This window comes from Sturnira hondurensis, unplaced genomic scaffold (genome assembly GCF_014824575.4).
Source record: "Sturnira hondurensis isolate 20B ecotype Veracruz unplaced genomic scaffold, ASM1482457v3 Scaffold0001872, whole genome shotgun sequence".
Classification (NCBI taxonomy): domain Eukaryota; kingdom Metazoa; phylum Chordata; class Mammalia; order Chiroptera; family Phyllostomidae; genus Sturnira; species Sturnira hondurensis.
In genome coordinates, this window is record NW_028074503.1 from 32,816,518 (window position 1) to 32,837,741 (window position 21,224).

The following is a 21,224-nucleotide window of genomic DNA, read 5'->3' on the forward strand; positions in this document are numbered from 1 at the left end:
AAAATATAGAATATCATTTTCAGGAATGTCAGGAATCAAGAGAAATATTATTTTTGTTCTGGTAGGTTTCTTCATTCCTCTTCAATGAGACTGCAGATAACCAAAGTACAACTTTCCTTGCCCATATTCTGTCTTTTCAGCTACAAGTTCCAATTAATATCTCTCTGTAACCTTCCCCCCTCCCCCGTCCCCTACTCCCTACTTTAGTAACTTTATTGAAGTTCAGACCCTGAATAGTATACAGCAGAACAAGCCTCACATGAAAAATCAAGATTTATAAAGCAATCTGGAGGAGTGGCAATTCAATTAAAAAGGTTTATCAAATTCCTATACATAGTAAGCTACCCTAGTCTAGTCTACAGTATTCTTTTAACTGACAAGAAAGTGCAACTTTTCAGACCACAGCTAAACACTGTATCAGATTTTTTTTCTGAATGTTGAAAGAAAAATCTAGGAAAGATGTAAGAGTAAACACACAGAACCAGCTCATCTCATACCCATCAAGGTCTCCATTCCAACGTCGCTTCTTCCTTCCCGTGCTTTCCGTGACATTGACCCTAAACGTTAAGATCAACGGGAAAACAAATGAGATTTCCACTTGCTCTAGGCCCTTTTCCTTCTCAGGTATACGCTGGGAGAGGATCGTCTCGGGGTTGCATGATTTCCACCAGGCACATTTAACAACAGTCCAAGTTAGAATACCCAGGCACTGTCTCCCCAGGCCCTGAAAAAGTGGGTAAAAGTCAGCTTGCTTAGTTTGTAGACTTGTATTTCATACAATGGGATCTAGCACTGGGGACCTTTGTACCGTTTAGAGTCCCTCAAAGCCCTTACTTTCAATTAATAGGGAAAACAAGTCGTCTACGGAGCGGGAGTGGGAGGGTTGTGCACATATTAATGAACAACACCCCGGGCACACAGAGTTCAACAGCAGAGGGCACAACATCCACTGTCAGTGGCCAGCCGCGGGCAGCCAAGAGGGGCATAATGTAAGGATCTCTGGGGCTTGTAGTTCGCTCATTTCCCCCGAGCACGTCCGTCCCCGCAATGGCACTACAACTCCCAGGGTGCAACGCGCACCTGTCTTCTCGGCCACCCCCTCTCAGAGACCCGCGCCAGAGCCACCCGAGAAACTGCCCTCGCCCCGCCCCCGTACGCACGCGTCACGGTTTGTTTACTCTGAAGCCCCGCCTCTCCTCCGTCCTCCGGCTCTCCCCACTCCTCCCAGGATTGCTGTCCAGCTAGTGATGCATATTCATGAGGCTCACGTGGAGTGCCCGCCCTGCCCGCCTCCCGCTCCCCGTGCGTGATTAATATTCAATGAGCCGAGCTTCGCCGCTGGGTCCCGGGCGTGAGGTGGGGAGCGGGCGGGGCCTGCGAGCGGCAGCCTCGACTCGGGTGGGGAGGGCGTGTGTGTCGGGGGGGGCGGCGGCGGCGAGTCGGGCGGGCGCGCGGGATGGAACACCGAGACACCGTCGGAATGCTCCGAATTGCCACATAATCCCCTGGAACGGCCGCGCCGAACGCCATTGGCTTCTCCCTTCTCCCCGTGCCGCCGTCTCCCACCTCCGCCTCTCCGCCGCCTCTCCTCCCGCTGCCTCCGGAGCTGGGGGGGGAGCGCGAAGCCCCACCGCAATGGAGCCCGCCGCCGCGGCCACGGCGCAGCGACTCCCAGAGACCAGCAGGGAGGACCGAGCTCCGGCGGCGGCGGCCGGGGGCGGCCGGAGCCCGGAGCCAGCGCTGATCCCCGCGGCCCCAAGCGGCGGGGCGCGGGAAGAGGCCCCCGGCCAGGCGCAGCCGGGGCCGCCGCCGGGCAGAGCGGCAGGCGCGGGACGCAGGAGGCGGCGCGGCGCGCCCCAGCCCACCGCCGGCGGGGCTGCTCCGGTGTCCGGGGCCGGCAGCGGCGCCAACTCCCTCCTGTTAAGGAGAGGGCGGCTGAAAAGGAATCTGTCGGCGACCGCCGCCGCCTCGTCGTCCTCGTCCTCGTCCTCGTCGTCGTCTTCGGCCGCTGCCGCCTCGCACTCCCCCGGCGCCGCCGGCCTCTCCGCCTCCAGCTCGGCCTCGGCGTCGCTGTGCACCCGGAGCCTGGACAGGAAGACGCTGCTCCTGAAGCACCGGCAGATGCTGCAGCTGCAGCCCTCGGATCGGGACTGGGTGAGGCACCAGCTGCAGCGGGGCTGCGTGCACGTCTTCGACCGCCACCTGGCCTCGACCTACCTGCGCCCGGTGCTCTGCACGCTGGACACCACGGCCGGCGAGGTGGCCGCCCGCCTGCTGCAGGTGGGCCACAAAGGCGGGGGCGTGGTGAAGGTGCTGGGCAAGGGGCCCCCGGACGCCGGCCCCCGGCCCGCGTCCGCTGAGCCACCCCCCGGGAAGAGCGGGCTGGCTGCCGTCGGGGCCCCGCCGCGCGCGCCTCCCGCGGACTTGCCGCTGCCCGGGGCTCTAGGCGGGTGGGCGCCCGGCCCTTCCCGCGTCAGCCCGGCGCTCTCGGATTCCAGCCCCGGCGACCTCGGCACCCCGCTGGACTGCGCGGCCGCGGGCCGGGCCTCCGACGCTGAGAGCTTCAGCCTGAGCCCCAGTGCCGAGAGCGTGTCCGACCGGCTGGACCCCTACAGCAGCGGCGGCGGCGGCTCCTCGTCGTCCTCCGAGGAGCTCGAGGCCGACTCTGCCCCAACCCCAGCGGGAGCTCCGAACCAGCGCTGCCTGCCGGACCGCTCCGCGCACACCGGTCCCGGAGCGGGCGCTCGGTCGCCTTCCCCGACGGCCTCCCTGCCTCCGCTGCTGCCAAAAGCCCCGACGGTCGTCAGCTGCCCGGACGGGGCCACTGGCGATCCGCCTAAGGGGGAAAAGGCAGCGGCAGCCGTGGTCCCTGGCGGTCCCCAGCCGATCCCGGGTGGGTCCGCGGAGAAAGCGCCTTCTCCACCCACCCTTTACGTGCAGCTCCACGGAGAGACCACCCGGCGCCTGGAGGCGGACGAGAAGCCCTTGCAGATCCAAAATGACTACCTCTTTCAACTGGGATTTGGGGAGTTGTGGAGGGTGCAGGAGGAAGGCATGGACTCGGAGATTGGCTGTCTCATTCGCTTCTATGCAGGTAAGGAAATCACCTGCACTTGGACGTTTGGGGTGTCAACACAAACAGGTCTCGAGAAAGGAGTCAAGTCGGGGTCTGTTGACTCTCAAGTACACGCATGTCCTCGGCAGTCTTTGTTACTTCTTTACAGCTCTCACGGGTAATCTGTATTAACAGTCAGTCGAGCAATTAATTGTTCAGTCCGCAGGCTGGGCCAGGCTTGGGGGCTCAGAGATTGGGAAGCCATGAGGAGGAGGCGGCCGAGCCACCGGGAGTGCAGGAGTAGAGACTCCTCAAAGAGGCGGTAGTCCACCCAACAGTGAGCCTGCCGCCTCCAGGCCTCTCTTCCCGGGCGTGTTGGGTTTGGGGGCAGTTTGGGATTTCAGGTAAACTCTCACTTAATATCGGTAGAGGAAAATAGCCAACAGAAATGCCGTAGGGCACACTCCGTGCCTTTGCCTGCCTCCAGTTTGCCACTCCTGGCGGCACGGACCCCCGGGAGCTCGGTCCTTCCCACCTGCGCACGTTGAGCGCTCTGCCCTGCTGCTTGCCCTCTCAGACCTCGTTAGAAACCTAAAAGATGGGGTCGTGTTAGTGATGCTTTTTCCCCACTGCTTTTTTCTTTATCTCAGTTCTCTCTGCCAGTTTGATTCTTGCGACAAAGTGATTTTGTCTATTTATTTCTCTCATTTCTTGCTTACAGCCTTTATGGCCAGAGCTGACCACTGCTGTGTGACTGGCAGTAGGGATCACTGTGAGACTTTGAAGTGGTCGAGGTCTCCTGAGATGTCCTCTGAAATCCACCTCATTCTTTTTCAGTTCTATATTTGAAACTTTTCTGTTCTTTCTTAATTCCAGCTTTTTGATATAATTGGCGTCTAAAATTCTTAAGTAGGGGTGACTATTGTTTCTCTCTTGGTTGAAGACTCGGCCAGTAATACATTAGGGAGTTGGAGATCCTAGTTGTTCAATGTGAGCTTTATAAATTGTTTGCATTCTTTTCTCCTTCTGGTTTAAAGAATTATATTCTTAGTGATAAGGAATTTTATAAAGTTAGCATAGCAAAATTAAATCAAGACAGTTAAATCTTCCCCAACTTTATTATTCTGAATTGCAGGGGGGGGAGGATAATCATACTTATAACTAATCTGTAGCCATTCATAGTATTTGATATGCTTTTGGTCCAACTCGTGGCAGGCAGTTCGGTGAGTTTGAATGAAGAAATGTTTACTCCCTCATTGAAATGTGCAAGACCAGTAGCATTTCTGTTGAGATCATCCTCTGAGTTCGATTGAAAGTTTTCTTTAATTCAAATGGATTTCTGATGGATTTTTGTCTTATAAGAAAACCATAGCACAATAGCATTTGCAGTTTCTGAAGATGATATCCCAACTGGATGACATGACTTTAAAAGTTTATGGCCTAGAAAATAGGTGATTTTATTTTGTATGTAGGAACAACAATTCCATCCTTTTTTTCCTGTAGCTCATCTAATTTGCAAATTATAAAAATTAAATGGTAACCACACTTGGCATGAGAATATTTTGTTAACATGAAAATGATAAACATCAATATAACTAAACTAATTATGTTGAAGGAAATATACATTCACAAAAGAAATAGACAGTTTTGAACATATTTTATATGGAAAGAGCTCTGCTTCCCATGTTTTTTTCAGGATTGGACATATTGATCATGATCTAAGTGTTCATGGGAAGGGTTTGAGTGTCATAGCCATGGTATTTAAATCTTTGATTTCCTCCTTTATTGACTCTTCAAGTATGTCTAAAATATTTGAAGTGAGTGATACACAGGTTTTGTTTTCTTTAAACATCTCTATTAAGGTGACAGATTATACTTCTGGTTAATTTTTGTGGTCTACCAATTTTGTTCATGAAAAGCAGTACTTCTCACTTCATTCTGAACTTATTTTCTTTATTTTTGTAGACACACCATAGGCATGTATATACCCCCCTGTGTATACACTCATAAAAATAACTCATAGGAAGACACACACTGTATCCAGCCTGTTCTAGAATATGAGGCCAGTGTGCAGGTGTCCTAAATGGAAGATGCCTGATTGTCACAAAGATGTCTAACTGCCTATTTTTCTTACACAAAGTTGAGCTTATTTTAAGTCTGTTAATATACCAAACATCTCAGTGTTCATAATCATTTGTAATAGAACAAAGTTTAAAATGAATCCACTTGAACTTTTGGAAGAGAGGTTAGTTATTGACAAACAAAAGGGCCTTGTTGTAAGGTGGTTTCACTTATTATGTATGGGAACATTGTCGGAACTTCAGATGTAGCAAAAGTGTGGGCCAAGCTGGAGGCAATTCCTGGAAGTTACTCTTGTGTTGCAGTGGAATGTAGGACACCCAACTGGAAGAGTGTTACATTTTGGTAGTGATTCTTTCCCTTAGGAAGAAGAGAATTCTTGTTTGTTTCAGACAACTCCCTTAAAAGAGGGTGTTGTGTACCACATTTGCTTTTATAATTTCACCTGTAACTTACTCTTGTATTTAGTGCTGCCTGTCTTTTTGTTTACATTTGTACTTGGAATTAAGATTGAGTAGGAAGTTACCTTTGAAGCCTTTTGGATATCTTCCTGTATTTAAATTGAGCTTGTTATCTGCTGTCTATCTAGTTTACTTACTCAGTTGTATTTTTTGAGAAGTTCTTGTTTAGCAGAGAACTTTTTCATCTCTTGAGGGTGACCTTTCAATTAGATTATAGTGTTTATTACCTGACTCAAGTTATGTTTAAAAGGCTTTGAAAGCCATTTGTGGTTGCGTTGAATATTTAAATATTTATTTGGATAAAGTAAAATGAAAGTCTTTAAGGAGCTAGGAGGTGGGTGTTGGACAAACAAGTACTAACTACAGGCTGTTAAGGAACCTTTAGTTTGACATTGTAACTTTGGTTTGACATTGTTACTGCATGCTATCAAGTTACATTTTTTTGTTGATTTAAAATATGAAAAAATTTAAATCCCTTTATCTGAAGTTATTTGTCTCAAGTATGATAAGTACACGAACATTTAATTTCCTTTTAAAATCAGCCATCTTAAATTTTACCTTAAAGGGAGTAAGTTTAGGTTAAAAAATTTCAGGAATTTAAGTTGCTTGAGATAAGTTATTGCCTTCAAAACATTCATGAGCTTGTGTTTTGGACTCTGTGGGGATTCTAAGTCATTGATGAAGCGCAGCATTAAACTGTGTTTTACATTTTGGACTTTGTACCTCCTTTAAGGTTTTAGTAGTCTAGCTATTTCAGTTCAAATTTTAATAGTGGGAAGGGTGTTGCTAGAACGGAGAACACATCCACTGTGCAGAGTGCATCTTGGACAAGATATTTTTATGTGTGACTTCTTGGGATTGCTCAGAATGGTCTTCTTACCCCTCTCATATTTCTGCCTTCTCTCTTCTGGGAATGATCAAACCTTACATGGTCTCCTACATGGAAACCAAGAAGGGGTGGTTCAGCATTAAGCTGTAATATTGACGAGTAGGCTCTTATTACTATAATTACAGCAGTATTAAGTAACGTGGTATGAACACGTGACACCAGTGTATGCCTGAGCAGTCCTTTTAATTTTAAGAACAGAAGGTATCACTTCACTTTCATTTTTTATGTTTAAGTTTTATGTTTGTTTTTATGTTAAGTGCTTGATGTCTTTTCCTTCATAACTGGTTTGATAATATCTGTTAATATATTGGGTTTTATTTTCTTCAGACATCTTCAAGGGCTTTCACATAGATCATTTAATTTGTCCTTTCCAAAACCATGATCAGGGAGGCGTCTGTGTCCACCCTCTTTTCAGATGGAGAGACTGATGCACAGAGAAGGTCCCCTGTTGCTTGTGGTTTTCAGTTCTGGGCAGAGCTGAGAATAGAGAGCTTGGTTATTCTGTTTTGCAATTCATATCACTTTCCATGAATCGATGCTGAATTTCATTTACACTTGAATTTGCACTTTGTCGAAAGCATTCAGAAAATATGCTATTTTTGTTGGTGATGAGGTGGTATTATCCTCCAGTGCAAAGTGGCATTCATTGGGAAATGTGGAAGGCTCTATTTTTATCACTCTGCCTTTAAAAACATAAAGAACCCAAACTGGCAAATGAGTAGACAGGGTAGAAAGAGTCCTAAAGTGTTCTTAATATCCTGGTTGCAAATAGTCATACTTGCATTTAAGGCAACATGAACTAAAGTTTACCTAGTGATTTTCTGTGTTTTTATTCAAGCATGCCTCGTTTGTTAGATCTTAAGTCTTCACTGGGTGTAGGGAATTAACACTTCATCTGAAAGGTGGGTAACCTGAGGCCAGGGGTGTGACAATGCGGTTCCTTATAAAGCATTGACAAATAAAACTTGTGAAAGATTTGCTTAAACCTTGTATTTTAAGATGGAATGTGTGTGTACTTTAGAGATCAATACTTCCTTATTGGTGTTACTGTGCTGTTGGACAGTTTTTATAATTTACATGGTGTATAGAGGTAGAAAGCAATTCTCCCTGAATTTCATAGTGATCCCTAGAATGGGCTCTCTGGTGCTCACTGAAGTAATTGTTGGGGGGGGAGGGGTGTGTGAACGAGCCCGTGAAGTTTCTACATTGAAAGTCTTTTGGTGCTAAAAGATTGGTCACTCAACCTCCATAAATGATTGGTTATCCAAAGATTGTTATGTTTAAAAGTGTAAGGTATTTTTCTTGTTTCTTACTCTCTTTCCTTTTAGACCCCTGAGTTTGATGTATGGGTTATATAACATTCATTGACATTGTAGATGACCCAAGTTTAGCGTAAGACTTGGCCTTTTAGCTTAAACATTTGTTGAATTGAATTTGTGGAATTTTGTTAAGCAGCTGGTGGTGTGGGCCCTGACTCCTCAGCCTTCCACATTCGGGCCTCCAGGGACATGTTAAATACACACACACACACGCACACACACACACAGGCATTTCTCTCATGGTAGGAGATCTGAGATGTGCCACATACTATTAATATCTTCTGTTTCACGTGAGTGGAGCTCAATGTGGATTTTGAGAGAGCAGTTCTCAAAATTTTCTCCCAGTTAACAGGTGTTCCCCACCTCCCCTTTTCAGAGGCATCTCTTCAACTTTAAGATAAATTTAATGAGGCATCTGTCAAATGAGGCATCGTAGATTTAATGACTTTGTTACGTGCCGGGGTTGAACACAGTTCAGTCTCTCTGGACAAGAGAAGAGTTTAATTGTGCTGTGGAAGTCGGGAGACCCTGAAGCTTCTCCATAGCAGTGCTTTTCCTTTACAGAGATGCCTGACCTTTTGAAAAAGAGAAAGAGATGTTATCAAAATGTCCAAAACACTCTGGGAAAATGGAGCCTAAAACAAAAATCACCCCACCTTCCGAAGGCCACTCCACCCCTGTATCCCAGGCATCTGGTGAGACAGTGGGAGTGAGGGGTTTGGAATCTGGCCTCCTGTTTGGGGGCTCCTAGGGCAAACCTGTTTTTATTCTTACCTTTGGTTTTCTAAAGATAGTGTAATTAAAACAAAACCGAAAAGTTGACAGTGTGGATTCTTTAGACATACAAGGTATTTATGACGCAGGTTTGTAGGAAATGTCAACTGCAGTCTTTGGAATATTGTGATAAATTAAAACTGATGGATCTGGGAAGAATGGACTTTCATGATACTTTGATTAAAGAACCTGAGAATATTTGTTTAACTATGAAATAGCAGTTCTTTCAAATAGTATGATACTGTACTTTAGAATCAGTCATAGTAACAGTTACTGGATTACTGAAGTGTTATGCTTTGATTCAGAGAGGGGATGGTTTTGTTACATATTTTTTCTACATAGAGGCTGGGGCAAAAGTAGGTATACAGTTGTGGGTACACACAACACATTTTATTCTTGCATTATTATTTATTAATTATTACATATGAACAACTATAAACCTACTTTTGCCTTCACCCTGTGTAATACCTATGCCTGGTATATCTTTGAGTATGTTAGATAAAGCAAAGCATAATCATCCCAGAATGCCACAGTGATGCTCGAAATAATCCTTTCCCTGCCGTATTTTCACATCTGAGGTTGCTTCGACACACTGTCAAGGGCATTTGGTGATGAAAGGTGTTGTGGAGGCACAAGTCCAGTGGAACCTAGAAGTTACATTGGATACAGTCTATCAGTAGGTTGTACATATTTTCTGAGTTTGTAAATGTCAATACTTTACCAAAAACAAACACAAAAATTCAGGATTTTTTTCATAGGCTTCTACAGGTAAAGTTTATAAAAAAGTAAATTAGTCTCATTTCCAGTTGCGTGAAAGCATTCAGTTCATTGAAGATTGAATAAAATTTAAAATACGGTAATTATTGAGAAAAATGAGTGGAGTCCCACAGTTCAAACCCTCGTTGTTCAGGGGTCAGTTGTGATTTGGTTTTGGACCACTTCAATAATGAGCGAAAAAGTCTAATTAGAAATTTGAACTTTGAAATAATTGTAAGTTGGTTGGCTTTTCTTTTTTTTTTCTCCCGAATTCTTTCCAAGCGTGGTTTCGCATTTATTGCCATCTGTTTCTACTGATTGATGAAGCTGATGAAGAGCAGTTAGAGGATGAATTTTTTCCTATACCTGCCTTCGTTAATGATGCTAGAAGGTTGGGCTTCCCTTTAAACATGAGGCATGTTTTTTAAATACAGCGGATTAAATACATACGATCGGTACTTGTTTTTAATGCCTATTTAATAGTTGTCTGGATTTTACAATCACTTCGCATTTGACACGTAGACCGAAGAACACAATGTTATGCACAGAACCAGTTTTTTACCTTTATTGTCAGTTATGAGAAATGTATTCCTGATAAATTCTTTGTTCTCACGAGAGCCTGTCTGGCTGTACTTCAGTGCTTGAATGGGAGCTACATTAGGGTCCTTGACTTTAGCTGCCGTGTCCAGGGGTCAGGTGAAAGGAACCTTGTTATTTCGAAAACAGCTTTGGGGAAAACAACTTTGTACCGTTTTCTGTCACACTGAGAAAAAATGGTCTGTCATTTAAAGGAACTAGTCTGAGAGTTGGGAATCTTGATATGACTTTGGGCATTTACTTTAACTTATCCTGGGCTTTGCTCTTCTCCTCAGTAAAGTGATCAGTTTGCCGTGGAAGGAATGGAATCTAAGGTCTCTTCCAACTCTAAACATTCAGGGGCTCCGTTAGATAGCCTGCTCTTCAAATTAGAAGAACTAAAAGTTGTAGTTTTAAGTTCTGTAAGACCTGTCCATGGGTTTGAGACAGCCAAGTCTGCCTTTGCTCAGGAGAAAGGAGTGGGCTTGCATTTAACATACACAAGACGGCCTGGGGCTGCCAACCACAGCAGACCACCTTTTGGGGTGTGGATTAGGACCAATGACTGAGTAGGTGATGTTTGAGTGACCTCTCCCTGCCAGCCCCTACTCCTCAAAGTTGACCTCTGCATGCTAGAGATGAACTTAAAAAAGTACATCCTTTTAAAAATTAAAGTAAGGTTTTTAACTTGACTTATAAAGCAGGATAGTTTCATAATCCAGTTTATAAAGCTTACTATAATGATAACTCTTTGAAGGCTCCAAATGTGCAAAACTTACTGGTTTGTTAACTTTAATTCACAGTGAGCTGCGTGCCTGTCTCCTTGTGCCTGGAGTCGGTAGGAGAAAAAGCGCCAAAATGGAAATGGCATTTTTGTGTTGTTATTTTGATTACGTTATAGAATTTAGAGATTCTAAGATCTGCATTTTTATGGGTGAGGAAAGCAAACCCATGAAATACGTGTCTGGTTCAAGGTCACGTCCGTTCCAGAGTTGGGAACCGCACCCAGAATTTGAATCATCTATCCTGTGTTCTTTTTTGCCCTCCACACTTGAACCTCTGTACTCCCTATCTCTGGGCCCTCCTTATAGTGAGCATTCAAAATGAAAGTTTAAAAAAATGAAACATGTTTCACACATCTGTGGTTTCTCTGTGACTTCAGTGTGTTTCTAGGGTTTTTTTCATTTTAATCAGTACTTTTGAGGGTTACATCACTTAGATTATGAAGGCGTGGAACAGTTGGATATGTTAAAATAATGGAAATGTTGGAAAAAGAAATAACTGAATTTTAAAAAATATTTGGGAGAAAAATTGAAGAGTAGATTTTGAAAATTCCCATTCAGGCATATGTTCATTAAAAAGATTCAGTATTCATTATATTTTTGACGTCAGTTTTTATGTAAGGAAACTACTTTGTTTTCTTACAATGAAATGCACACAGATTATTCATGTACACAGACACAGTCCTACTTTTGTGTGATCTGAAAAATCAGAACAACCCAGTTCAGTAATCTTTGGGCTTTTGTATGCTGGTTTGGGAAGTCTTTACCATGAAATATGCTACTGCTTTGAATATCTGTCCTCTCTCTTAAAAAAGATAGAGAACGGGAGAGAGAAATAGCCTGCTCTTCTTAGCAAAAAGACAGTATGTAAGTATTTTTTAGAGGTGAGAGAAATTCCCCTTTATATTAAGTTCCGTTTTAATTGAATCATTTACCTGAAGCGAAAGTTTTAGCTTCCCTTATCTACTGAGTCAATTCCTCAAAGATGACTGTTCTGATGACTGATTTTTAAGTTTAAATGTAGTTGGTATAAAATATTATGTTAGTTTTGGGTGTGCAGTAGAGCGATTCAGCACTTACACACCTTACAGTGTGATCACCACCCTAAGTCACCTGCAGATTTTTCACGGTATTATTGACTCTTTTCTCCTTAACCATCTTTACCCATCTCCCTAAACGCAACATACCACCCTTCTGGCAACCATCAGTTCCATCTCTGTTTCTGGGAATCTGTTTTTGTTTTGCTCTTTTTTTTTTTTTTTTTTAGATTCCACATATAAGTTAAACCATACAGTATTTGTGTTGCTCTGACTTATTTCACTTAGCATAATACTCTGTATTGGTATTCATCCTGGTCCTTTCCTGTTGTCACAGATGTTAAAATTTCATGCTGAGCCCTGGCTGGTGTGGCTCAGTGGGTTGAGTGCGGGCCTGCAAATTAAAGGGTCGTTGGTTTGATTCCCAGTCTGGGCACATGCCTGCATCGTGGGCCAGGTCCCCGGTAGTGGGTGCACAAGAGGCAACCGCACATTGATGTTTCTCTCCCTCGCTTTCTCCCTCTCTTCTCCTCTCTCTAAAAATAAGTAGATAAAATCTTTAAAAACTGATTTTGTGCTGAATAATAGTCCACTTAATATATATAATACATTTTTTTATCCATTCATTTATTGATGGAAACCTAGGTTGCTTCCATATGTTGGCTATTGTAAATAACGCTGCAACAAACAGAGGGAAGCATGTATCTTTTCCTATCGATGTTTTTATTTTTATGGGAAGATACCCAGAAGTGGAATTACTCAGTTGTATGCCAGTTCTATTTTTAGTTTTTTGAGAAGTCTCTATATGGTTTTCCACAGTGGCTGCACCAATTTGCATCCCCACCAGCAGTGCGTGAGTGTTCCCTTTTCTCCACATCCTCCCCAACAGCCAGCACGTTACTGACTTTTTGATAATAGCCATTCTCATTGGTATGAGGTGGTATCTCATTGTGGTTTTGACTTGCATTTCCCTTCTGATGATTGATGTTGAGCATCTTTTCATATGAGATGATTGCTCATTTTTAATACAAGGAAGGGGACTTTTTAAAGTGCAGTGTACAAAGGGTAAAAGTACATTGCATCTGGCATATAGAATATGTAGTCCAGATGCTGAAGCTGAGGAGAACTTGATCTTAATGGTCTCTTAGAGAGGGGGCGTGGCTGGGGGCAGCCGACATTCAGTTTTATGTAATGAGAGTCTCTCATGGGAAGAGTAAACACGGTAATTGGAGCAGACCCGGTCTCTTCCTTCTGCAGACCCGACTCACTTTATTGAGGTGCCCGTTTTATTGCAGTCGTCTAGACCTGAACTTGCATTTCCTCCAAGATATACCTGTAACTGATGTTCGTCCTTAAGCTTCAGGCTCTTTTGTTGAAGGGCGGGGGAAGGGTGGTGAAAAATATGTCAAAGAACTTTGTGAGGTTCAGATTTGGTGATAGATGTGGAAGTGATTTGTAAACTGTCAGGTGTTAAACAAATGTAGTGTGGTTTTATTATTTTTAGCAATAGTAAATTGCCACAAATGTTAATTAGAGTTAATTAGGGCTCATTAGGGAAAATGGGATATACTGTTGCTAAGTGACATGGCGGACTATCCAGTTTCCCTCCCTCCCTCCCTCCCTCCCGTTCTTCTTCCCTCACTCCAGTAATTACTGTATCAACTGTGTCAAAGGCTTTTGGTTTAAAGGTGATGCATTTGAATTTTCTATGACCCCTAAAAATACTTACAGATTTGAGGGCATGTTTGTGGAAACAAACGAGCAAGCCAACATTCACAGCACGAAGGTGAAAAGTGTTCCATACAGGCACAGTAGTCACAGAATTTGGTAGCAGCAGTGAAGTCCAGAGGCGTCTGACTTCTGCCGTGAGACTCCCCTGGAGGCCTTTGAACCAGCCTTGAAGAACCAGGAGTAACCAGGAGGAGTAGGCTGTTGCCATAATTCTGGCAAAAGAATTGATTGAGGAGCAACCATAAATTACGAGTTCAGAGTCTAGTCAGACTGAGTTTAAGGGTTAGTCATCTCACCCAAAGGCGTTAAGGTTCACGACATAGGCGCCTCGGCCTTTTCATCTCCTGGAATCATTTGGGCTCCATTTGGTGTCTGAGTTTGTCAGGATCCAAGTTCTGGGTCAGCAGATACTAATTTTGCCCGTTTTTTAAAAAAATAATTAATTATTGTTTTAGAGGGGAAGGGAAGGAGAGAAGGAGAGAAATATCAATGTATGGTTGCCTCTCATGAGTCCCCTGCTGGGAACTGGCCTGCAACCCAGGCATGTGCCCTGAATGGGAATCGAACCGCGATCATGTGGTTCGCAGGCCTGTGCTCAATCCACTGAGCTACACCAGCCAGGGTCTAATTTTGCTTTTTTGAAAAGAAAAATGCAAATGCCGCATGCTCCAAATTGCCCCGGATCCTGGCAAGGGGCCTAGCATCTACTTACTTGAAAGATATTCTCTCATTCACTGTTTTTTAAGGCCTGTGCGGGATTTCCTTTCCTTGAGTTCAGGAGGTTTACGGGAAAAGTGTCGATCTTCTCGAGGCAGGTACTTTCTTTTAGTTTTGTGTCACATGGAAACCACATTCATGTGAAATTTGGAAGTTGATGAAGTAGTCATAATCGGGGGGTATTCTTTTTAATTTTGTCCATCTACAGTCTGTGTTTTTGTCGCCGAAGGAAATTTTTTTAAACCTCTTGTGTTGGACCGTGAGGAAACACAACTCTGAGTGTTCGTGTGAGCACAGAAAACCTTCCTACCTGTGGCTGTAAAACCTGCCCTAAGCCTGTGGCAAGTGAAGCCTTGACTAGTGGCCTGTTACAGTGCTGCTGCTGTTTGAAGTGGAAAGTAAGATGTATCCGAAATAGTGTCTTAGGGAGTGATGTGACTGACGGCCCTGGAGAAGGGTCTTCATTTTGCTCTGTCTGTTCGTTTTTAAATTATAACGAACATCATGGTTAAAAAAAAGTTATTTGGATCCTATCTGACTGAAATAAGTCATGCTTCTAATTCAAATGAAGATACTTCTAATTTAAACTAATCGACATTCAGGTTAATTACCTGTCAGTGTGTATTATCCACTGTCATCAGCACCTTTGTGCCCTCCATGACCGATTTTTACAGCGACCTCAGCTAACTCACGAGAACAGTACTCAGCACTGGAGAAGTTGATGTCCATGGGGGGCGTGAGCCGAAATGCCAGCATCAGTGTAGTGATACAGACAGGAGTTCCTGGCCCTCGTGCTGGTAAAGTAGATGTTCAAAACCCATTGCTCTGTAACTGGGTCATAAGAAGGACTTGTTTTGTTTTTTAACCAAAATCTGAATGGTGTTGTCATGGATAAATATATAACGTGATCACAAAAGTTCCGTAACCATATGAGTAATCTTGGAGCAGCATAGATAAGGGTGTTTTGAAGATACCACACAAAAGTCCATTTCTGAGAGTAGGGGTCATCTAGTGGTTAGCACATTTGGGATGCTTGTACATCTTGAGTTGGCTTACAGCCTCTACTAGAGTTTGTTGCTGCCTGCTTCTGTACATGTGCACAAGATCCCCCACCACCACCCCTCAAACAAAACACAAAGATTAAGAGCCCTTTTAGTTCTAAGAGACTGTTAGATTAATCCACATGGCATTAACTTTGAGATAATACGGACAGATAAAGGTAAGTAGTGGTGTTCATTCATCTTTAAGGTTCTGTCATAAGCACACCTCTCCTTACCCCCTCTCACGGACACAGTGTCATTACCATCTTTTAAAAGCACTTTAAAGTACTATTGGAGTAGATTAAATCACAGTTGTCTGTCGGAACCTGCTAAATGTAATAATGGAAGACTGCTTGGGAGGGTGTAGCTTTGCCAGGCTTCATGGATGAAAAATCAATGGGAATGTCATGGATATCCCAGGAAGGGCATAGATTCTGATCACTGGAAGGGACCTGGGGACATGTAGTCTGGTTTCTCACCTAGTGTAGAAATCTGTGCTCATGTGATAGGTTTCTGATTGAGGATTCCTAGTGTAGAAATCCATGCTTATGTGATAGGTTTCTGATTGACGGTTCCTAGTGCAGAAATCTGTGCTGGTATATTCCTGACTGATGGTCATCTGGCCCCTGGGCACACTTTGTTCTAGGACAGCAGTGTCAGCATCTCCTGGGAGCATGTGAGAAAGGTCTCAGGCCCCACCCAGACTTACTGAATAATCGGCATTTTAACAAGATCCCTAGCTGACTCGCCTACATAATACAGTTTAAGAAGTTCTAGCGTTGGACGATCAGGAGTTGGGGCTGTTGGAATTGGTGGAAGGAAACTTAAAGTAGGAGCTCGTGTGGTTCAGTGAGATACCGAGGGGCTGAACGTGGAGGGAAAAAAGGAGACAGATTAAATGTTATCCCAGGACTCACTAGTTAATTGGCTGTTTTGGCAATGGAAGCTCAAAGATGGCAAGTTTGCAGTTTGAGTGATGAGCGAATTGTAGGTTCATGAAAGCAGGAAACAAGAGGTTCTGCAGGGGGTATCACTAACTCAATACAGCTTGGGGACCTGGCATTAGACTCCGAAGCTGGTGATATAAGAATAAATGAAGTTGTGCTCTTGCTTTTGGTAGTTACAGTTATTTAGCAGTTGAGATGGTTGTACTGAGGATGCGTTTGAAGTGGTAATACGTGTTAAGCTGAGTGTAGTCATCTCTTTAACTGGTAAATGGACCCGGTTCACCACCCAGCTCTTGGGTCTCGGTGGCCCTTTTTGCTTTCCACTGCTTACCATATGTGCGGTTACTCTCAGGAAGGTGATGGAAATGTTCTTTATTTACTTGGTTTTCTTATAAGAGCCTTTTTTCACACTCAGAATGAATGCTAGAAGAGGTCTAAAAAGAATGTTTATATTAAATTTATGAAGCTCTCAGGATGAATGCCTTTTGAATGTCAAGGCTTTCCTATCTGTTATGTGTGTGGGAAATTTACATAAACAGTTATAATAAAACTTGAAGTGCCTTAATGAAGGCATTTATAGAGCGCCAGGCAAACCCAGAGAGCTCAACAAATCCACTCTCCCTGCAAGTGGAATGTTTTGGAAAGGCTTCCTGGGAAGCAGAGACCCCATGACAGCATTTTGTATTGTCAGAGTGACTTGGGGGGTTTCCGGTTTGGTTGACCGTGACCCTGTTAACCAACAGGTGGAATATAGGCAGAAAGCAGAGTTGGCTTTAGGATGAGGAGAGAGCTGGTGAATGTATTTTGGATGTGTTAAATGTAAGGTGCCTGGAAAACATCCAGGTGCATCTGAAGAGCTCAGGGACCATCTGTGCTTAGTAGGTAGTAGGTGAGGTCTTTTGAGTAAATGAAATTGGTGGGCAGAGTGGGCAGCATGAAGCGAGGGCTCCGAGGACGGCCCTGGTAATGGGTTATCGTGAGGGAAAGAAGCCAGATAGGAAAGAGACATGCTCTGTGACTGCATTCTTATGAGGGTCAGTTGACAGGGAAAACTAATGTTTGGTGGCCCCAGTAGTTGTTACCTTTCGGGGTATCTTGATGAGAGGGGCTTGAGCCCTCTGCTGTTGACAGTGTTCCCTGTAGTTTCCTGGGTATGTACGTGTATGAAAACGTGTTGAATATACCTGTTCGGTTTGGGTGCTTTACCAGATGTAAGTTATACCTCAGTAGAAGAAAGAAGGGACGTGGTCCAGAGAACCTTGAACATTGTTTCTGTCCTGAAGGGAAAGAGAGTGGCTAAGGATGATGGATGGAGGGAGAGGGAAAAATAAACCGAGGAAAGTGCGAAAGGAACTGAGAGGAGGTGGGATTATGGACGCCATGACGGGGGTGTTCTGTGGGTGGGAAGAGGGACATCTGCTTCTTAGAGGAAGGGTTGGTAAGGATTCACTGGAGTGACAATTCATGAGGTTGAGTCTCAATTTTCGTAGTGAATTAGAAGGTAGGGAAGGCGAAGTCTCAGTAATTATTGTAATATGCATTTCCTTACCTTTTTTATTTTTTAAAATATATTTTTAGCGAGAATGGAAGGAAGAGAGAAGAGGGAGAGAATCATTGCTATGTGAGAGAGAAATCAATCGGTTGCTCTCACATGCCCCCATCTGGGGACCTGGGACACAACTCAGGCATGTGCCCTGACTGGGAATTGAACCAGCAACCTTTGGGTTTGTAAGCTGGCACTCAATCCACTGAGCCACACCAGTCAGGGCTACATTTTCTTGAGCGAATCAGCGGTCTCTTCATAGTTTGCATCCTCTTTGGGGAATTTATGATTGCTATATCAACCTACGCTGAATTTTCTGTAGGGCGACCCTTTCTTGGACTGTTCTAAAGCACTTCCTGTAGCGGAAGGGGATGATGGATAGTCACCTGGCGCTGGAGAAATGGTTATCAAAGTCTGTTTTACAGGTTCGGCAGTGCTGGCATTGGGCAGGTTTGTGTTGCAGTTTCGATGGCACGGTTTTGGTTCCCTCCTCCCAAACTTTGCCTGGGTTTACTGTTTTTTTCTGTGGGGGCAGAGGGCGGGGGGCAATAGGTGCAGAGACATGAATGATGGCCAAAAAACCTTTGGAAAAGTCGTAACTAGTAAATGACAAAGCTGGGATTGTACCTTCCATTATATCCTATTTCTTGCCTGTTTATAAAATCACTTATGGATAATAAAACTTCTGATATAGCTTGATTTTTTTCCTCCTCATGACCTGTCAATTTCACTTGCAGAGATAAGAGCTGGTTCTGAAGAATAGTTTCAATTCCTAGGTTGTTAAAAATGACATTGCTTGGATCTGTTTATAAAGTGAATGTGAAGACATGATAGATTATAAGTTTAGATAGATGTAAACCAAATTGTATAGGGAGCAGTTTTTATTAAATAGTAAATACTGTTAAGAAACCACATTAAACCTATTATTCTTTTTCTTGTTAGTTGTAATAAGCATTAAATTTCTGTTTTGTGCTCAGTCCTGGGCTAGATGCTGAGATTTCAGTTGTGGTAATGGAAGCACATGAAAAACTAGCATTTATGTTGTTCTTAAGAGTATAATTACCCAAATATTTACTGATGTATCTATATCAACTGGTTATTTTATAGTCCAGTGGCAGAGTTGTTTTCTGTACATTTTTAATACAGATGTTTTGGGGAATAGGGTGGAAGGTCTTGAGAAGGAATCGTAATGGTTCACCCTTCGTATCTAACACGGTGAATTGCCAAACAGCAGTAACATTTGGGGCTTGGGGGGAAGGACTCTTGCTTTTGATCTGCAGAGCCTGGTGGGATGGCAGTGGGGTCGTTCTTGGGTTTTTGTTGTTGCTTTACTTGCTTAGGAACTTCATATTTATTGGGCTGGCAGCTCTTGGCACAAAATTTTGTTTATGTTCACAAGTCACTGATCTTTGTAACAGAAATTATTTTTATGCAGGATCCTGGCATTTTTTTCTCTCATCAGCTGAGTCAATTCAAATGGTTGTGGTGCACTTGCTTCCCAAGGTATAAGGTGCTTAGATGGTTTGGGAGAGAGAATGAGTCAGGCAGACCCTCTGCCTTTTCAGGGGCTGGAGCCAAATTGCAGGAGGAGAAGGGCGGTGATAGAACAAGCAGAGAGGACAGTGCAGGGGAGTTCTCCCTGATTCCTTGCTAACAATGTTCTTGACCTTGTGCCTGCTTCATGCCAGTCTTTAACAAGATAGACATGGGCCCTTGTTACTTCATAGCAGGTAGGAAAAGACTTGCCGAACACCTAAATAATCATTTAATTGTAATTGCGATATGTGACACTAAGAGAAATACAGTATTAAAGAGCAGCGAGTCCTTGTCATTTAAGCTGAGACCTTGAGAGATAATAGTGGGTTTGGGAGCTTGGGGTATAGGGGTACCTAGAAGGGTGTTCCAGTTGGGGGAACACTAGGTGTGAAGGCCTTGAGGTGGGAAGTGCAGCTCATGGACCTCGAGGAAGGACCACCGTGAGCACAATGTAGTCAATGAAACTGAGAACATCCTGTTTCTCCAACCAAGGCTGCTCTGGGGTCATGTTCTGTTGTGTTCGGAGACCTTTGGTTTTCATTGTCCCCCCTCCTTAAATTGTATACAAAATAGGTAGATAGGCACATTAGGTTATGTAGGACTGCAAGGGTCTTACAGGCCACAATCAGTGTTTGGAAATGATTTTAAGAATAATAGGAAGCCATTCCAACAAGTTATAAAATGCCATTTAGATTTATCTCTTTCAAGGACAGGTGCCATGACTATCATTTTATAATTTAGGAGAGATACAGGGAGGATAAAAGTAACTTGTTTTTTCTATATTTGCCAAGTCTTCTATTCTAGGCACACCAAGAACAGCTCCTTTTCTGTCCTTCCTGTATACTCTCCGAATGTGCTTTCTGCATCTTTCTGGCTTTCCCTGGCCACCTACATCCTAACCCAGCGCCATCCACTCAGCACCGAGGACCCAAGATCTCCCAGCTAACGTGGCTGTGGTCTGACAGTAAAGGCACAGCCTTTTAAATGGCTCACATTAGCCCTGGCTGGTGTAGCTCAGTGGATTGAGTGTGGGCCTGTGAACCAAAGGATTGTGGTTCGATTCCCAGTCAGCGCACATGCCTGGGTTGCAGGCCAGTTCCCAGCAGGGGATGCACGAGAGGCAACCATACATTGATATTTCTCTCCCTCTCTCCTTCCCTTCCCTTCTAAAGATAAATAAATAAAATCTTTTAAAAAATAAATGGCTCACATTAATTTTTACAGAAAGCTTTACTTTACCCTCTTTTGCCCCATGCCAATCTGCCCATTTTCCCTTTCTTAGAAAAGAAACATCAGCACTTCTCATTGAGTATGAAAACACTCTCTATTGTACACCCCATCTATCCCTAACTCACCCCAGCAGTAACAAGCAGTGCCGAACATCAAGTGTGTTTGATTAAGGAAATTAAAAAATGCCAGTCGGTGTGTTCCCTTGGCATTTGAGCAGCCGACTTCCATTTTAATGAACTTGGAATGCAGCATTACAATTTTTATGCCCTGTTAGGGGGGCGGTCAGTGAGATTATACCTGCTTAGGATTCCTTCTTTGAATACTTTTTATCCATAACCAAAAGCGGTCCCAGGGTCATTTGTGCACAGAGTCAATTATTTTTCAATTAAGGGTAGTTTAATTAGTTTCTTTATAGTTATTATTGAAGCGACTATTCTCTGTACTGCCTTCTTTGGTCTTCTTTATTTTTTGAATCATTTTGGTGAGATCAAGTGATAGTAGGCAGGAGAGAGAGAAAAAGAATTTTTACTTTAGGATTTTTTTTTTTAAAAGTAGACAAAACGGTGTCCTGAATTCTGTGGACTCACTGGGGAGTGTCAGCAACTACCTGCTCGCCCCGGCCACTCGCGTTTTACGGAGCGCCACTTCTGCCTGGATCTTTTGAGGCAAATCCTAGACAACATAGCATTTCATTTATAAATTTCTTTTACGTATCTCTCAGATATAGGCACTCGTTTCAAAGATAACCACAG

At 43.8% G+C, this 21,224-nt stretch overlaps 1 protein-coding gene across 1 annotated transcript in view; it reads left to right on the forward strand.

Annotated features, from left to right (window-relative positions):
* The first annotated feature begins 1,400 nt into the window (after positions 1-1,400).
* The window catches only part of PHLPP1 (PH domain and leucine rich repeat protein phosphatase 1), a 172,676-nt gene continuing 152,852 nt past the window's right edge, over positions 1,401-21,224 (forward strand). The window contains exon 1 of the mRNA XM_037035406.1: positions 1,401-3,094. Within this exon, the coding sequence (XP_036891301.1) occupies positions 1,636-3,094 (1,459 nt within the window). The 5' untranslated portion in view covers positions 1,401-1,635. The remainder of the gene's footprint in view (positions 3,095-21,224) is intronic.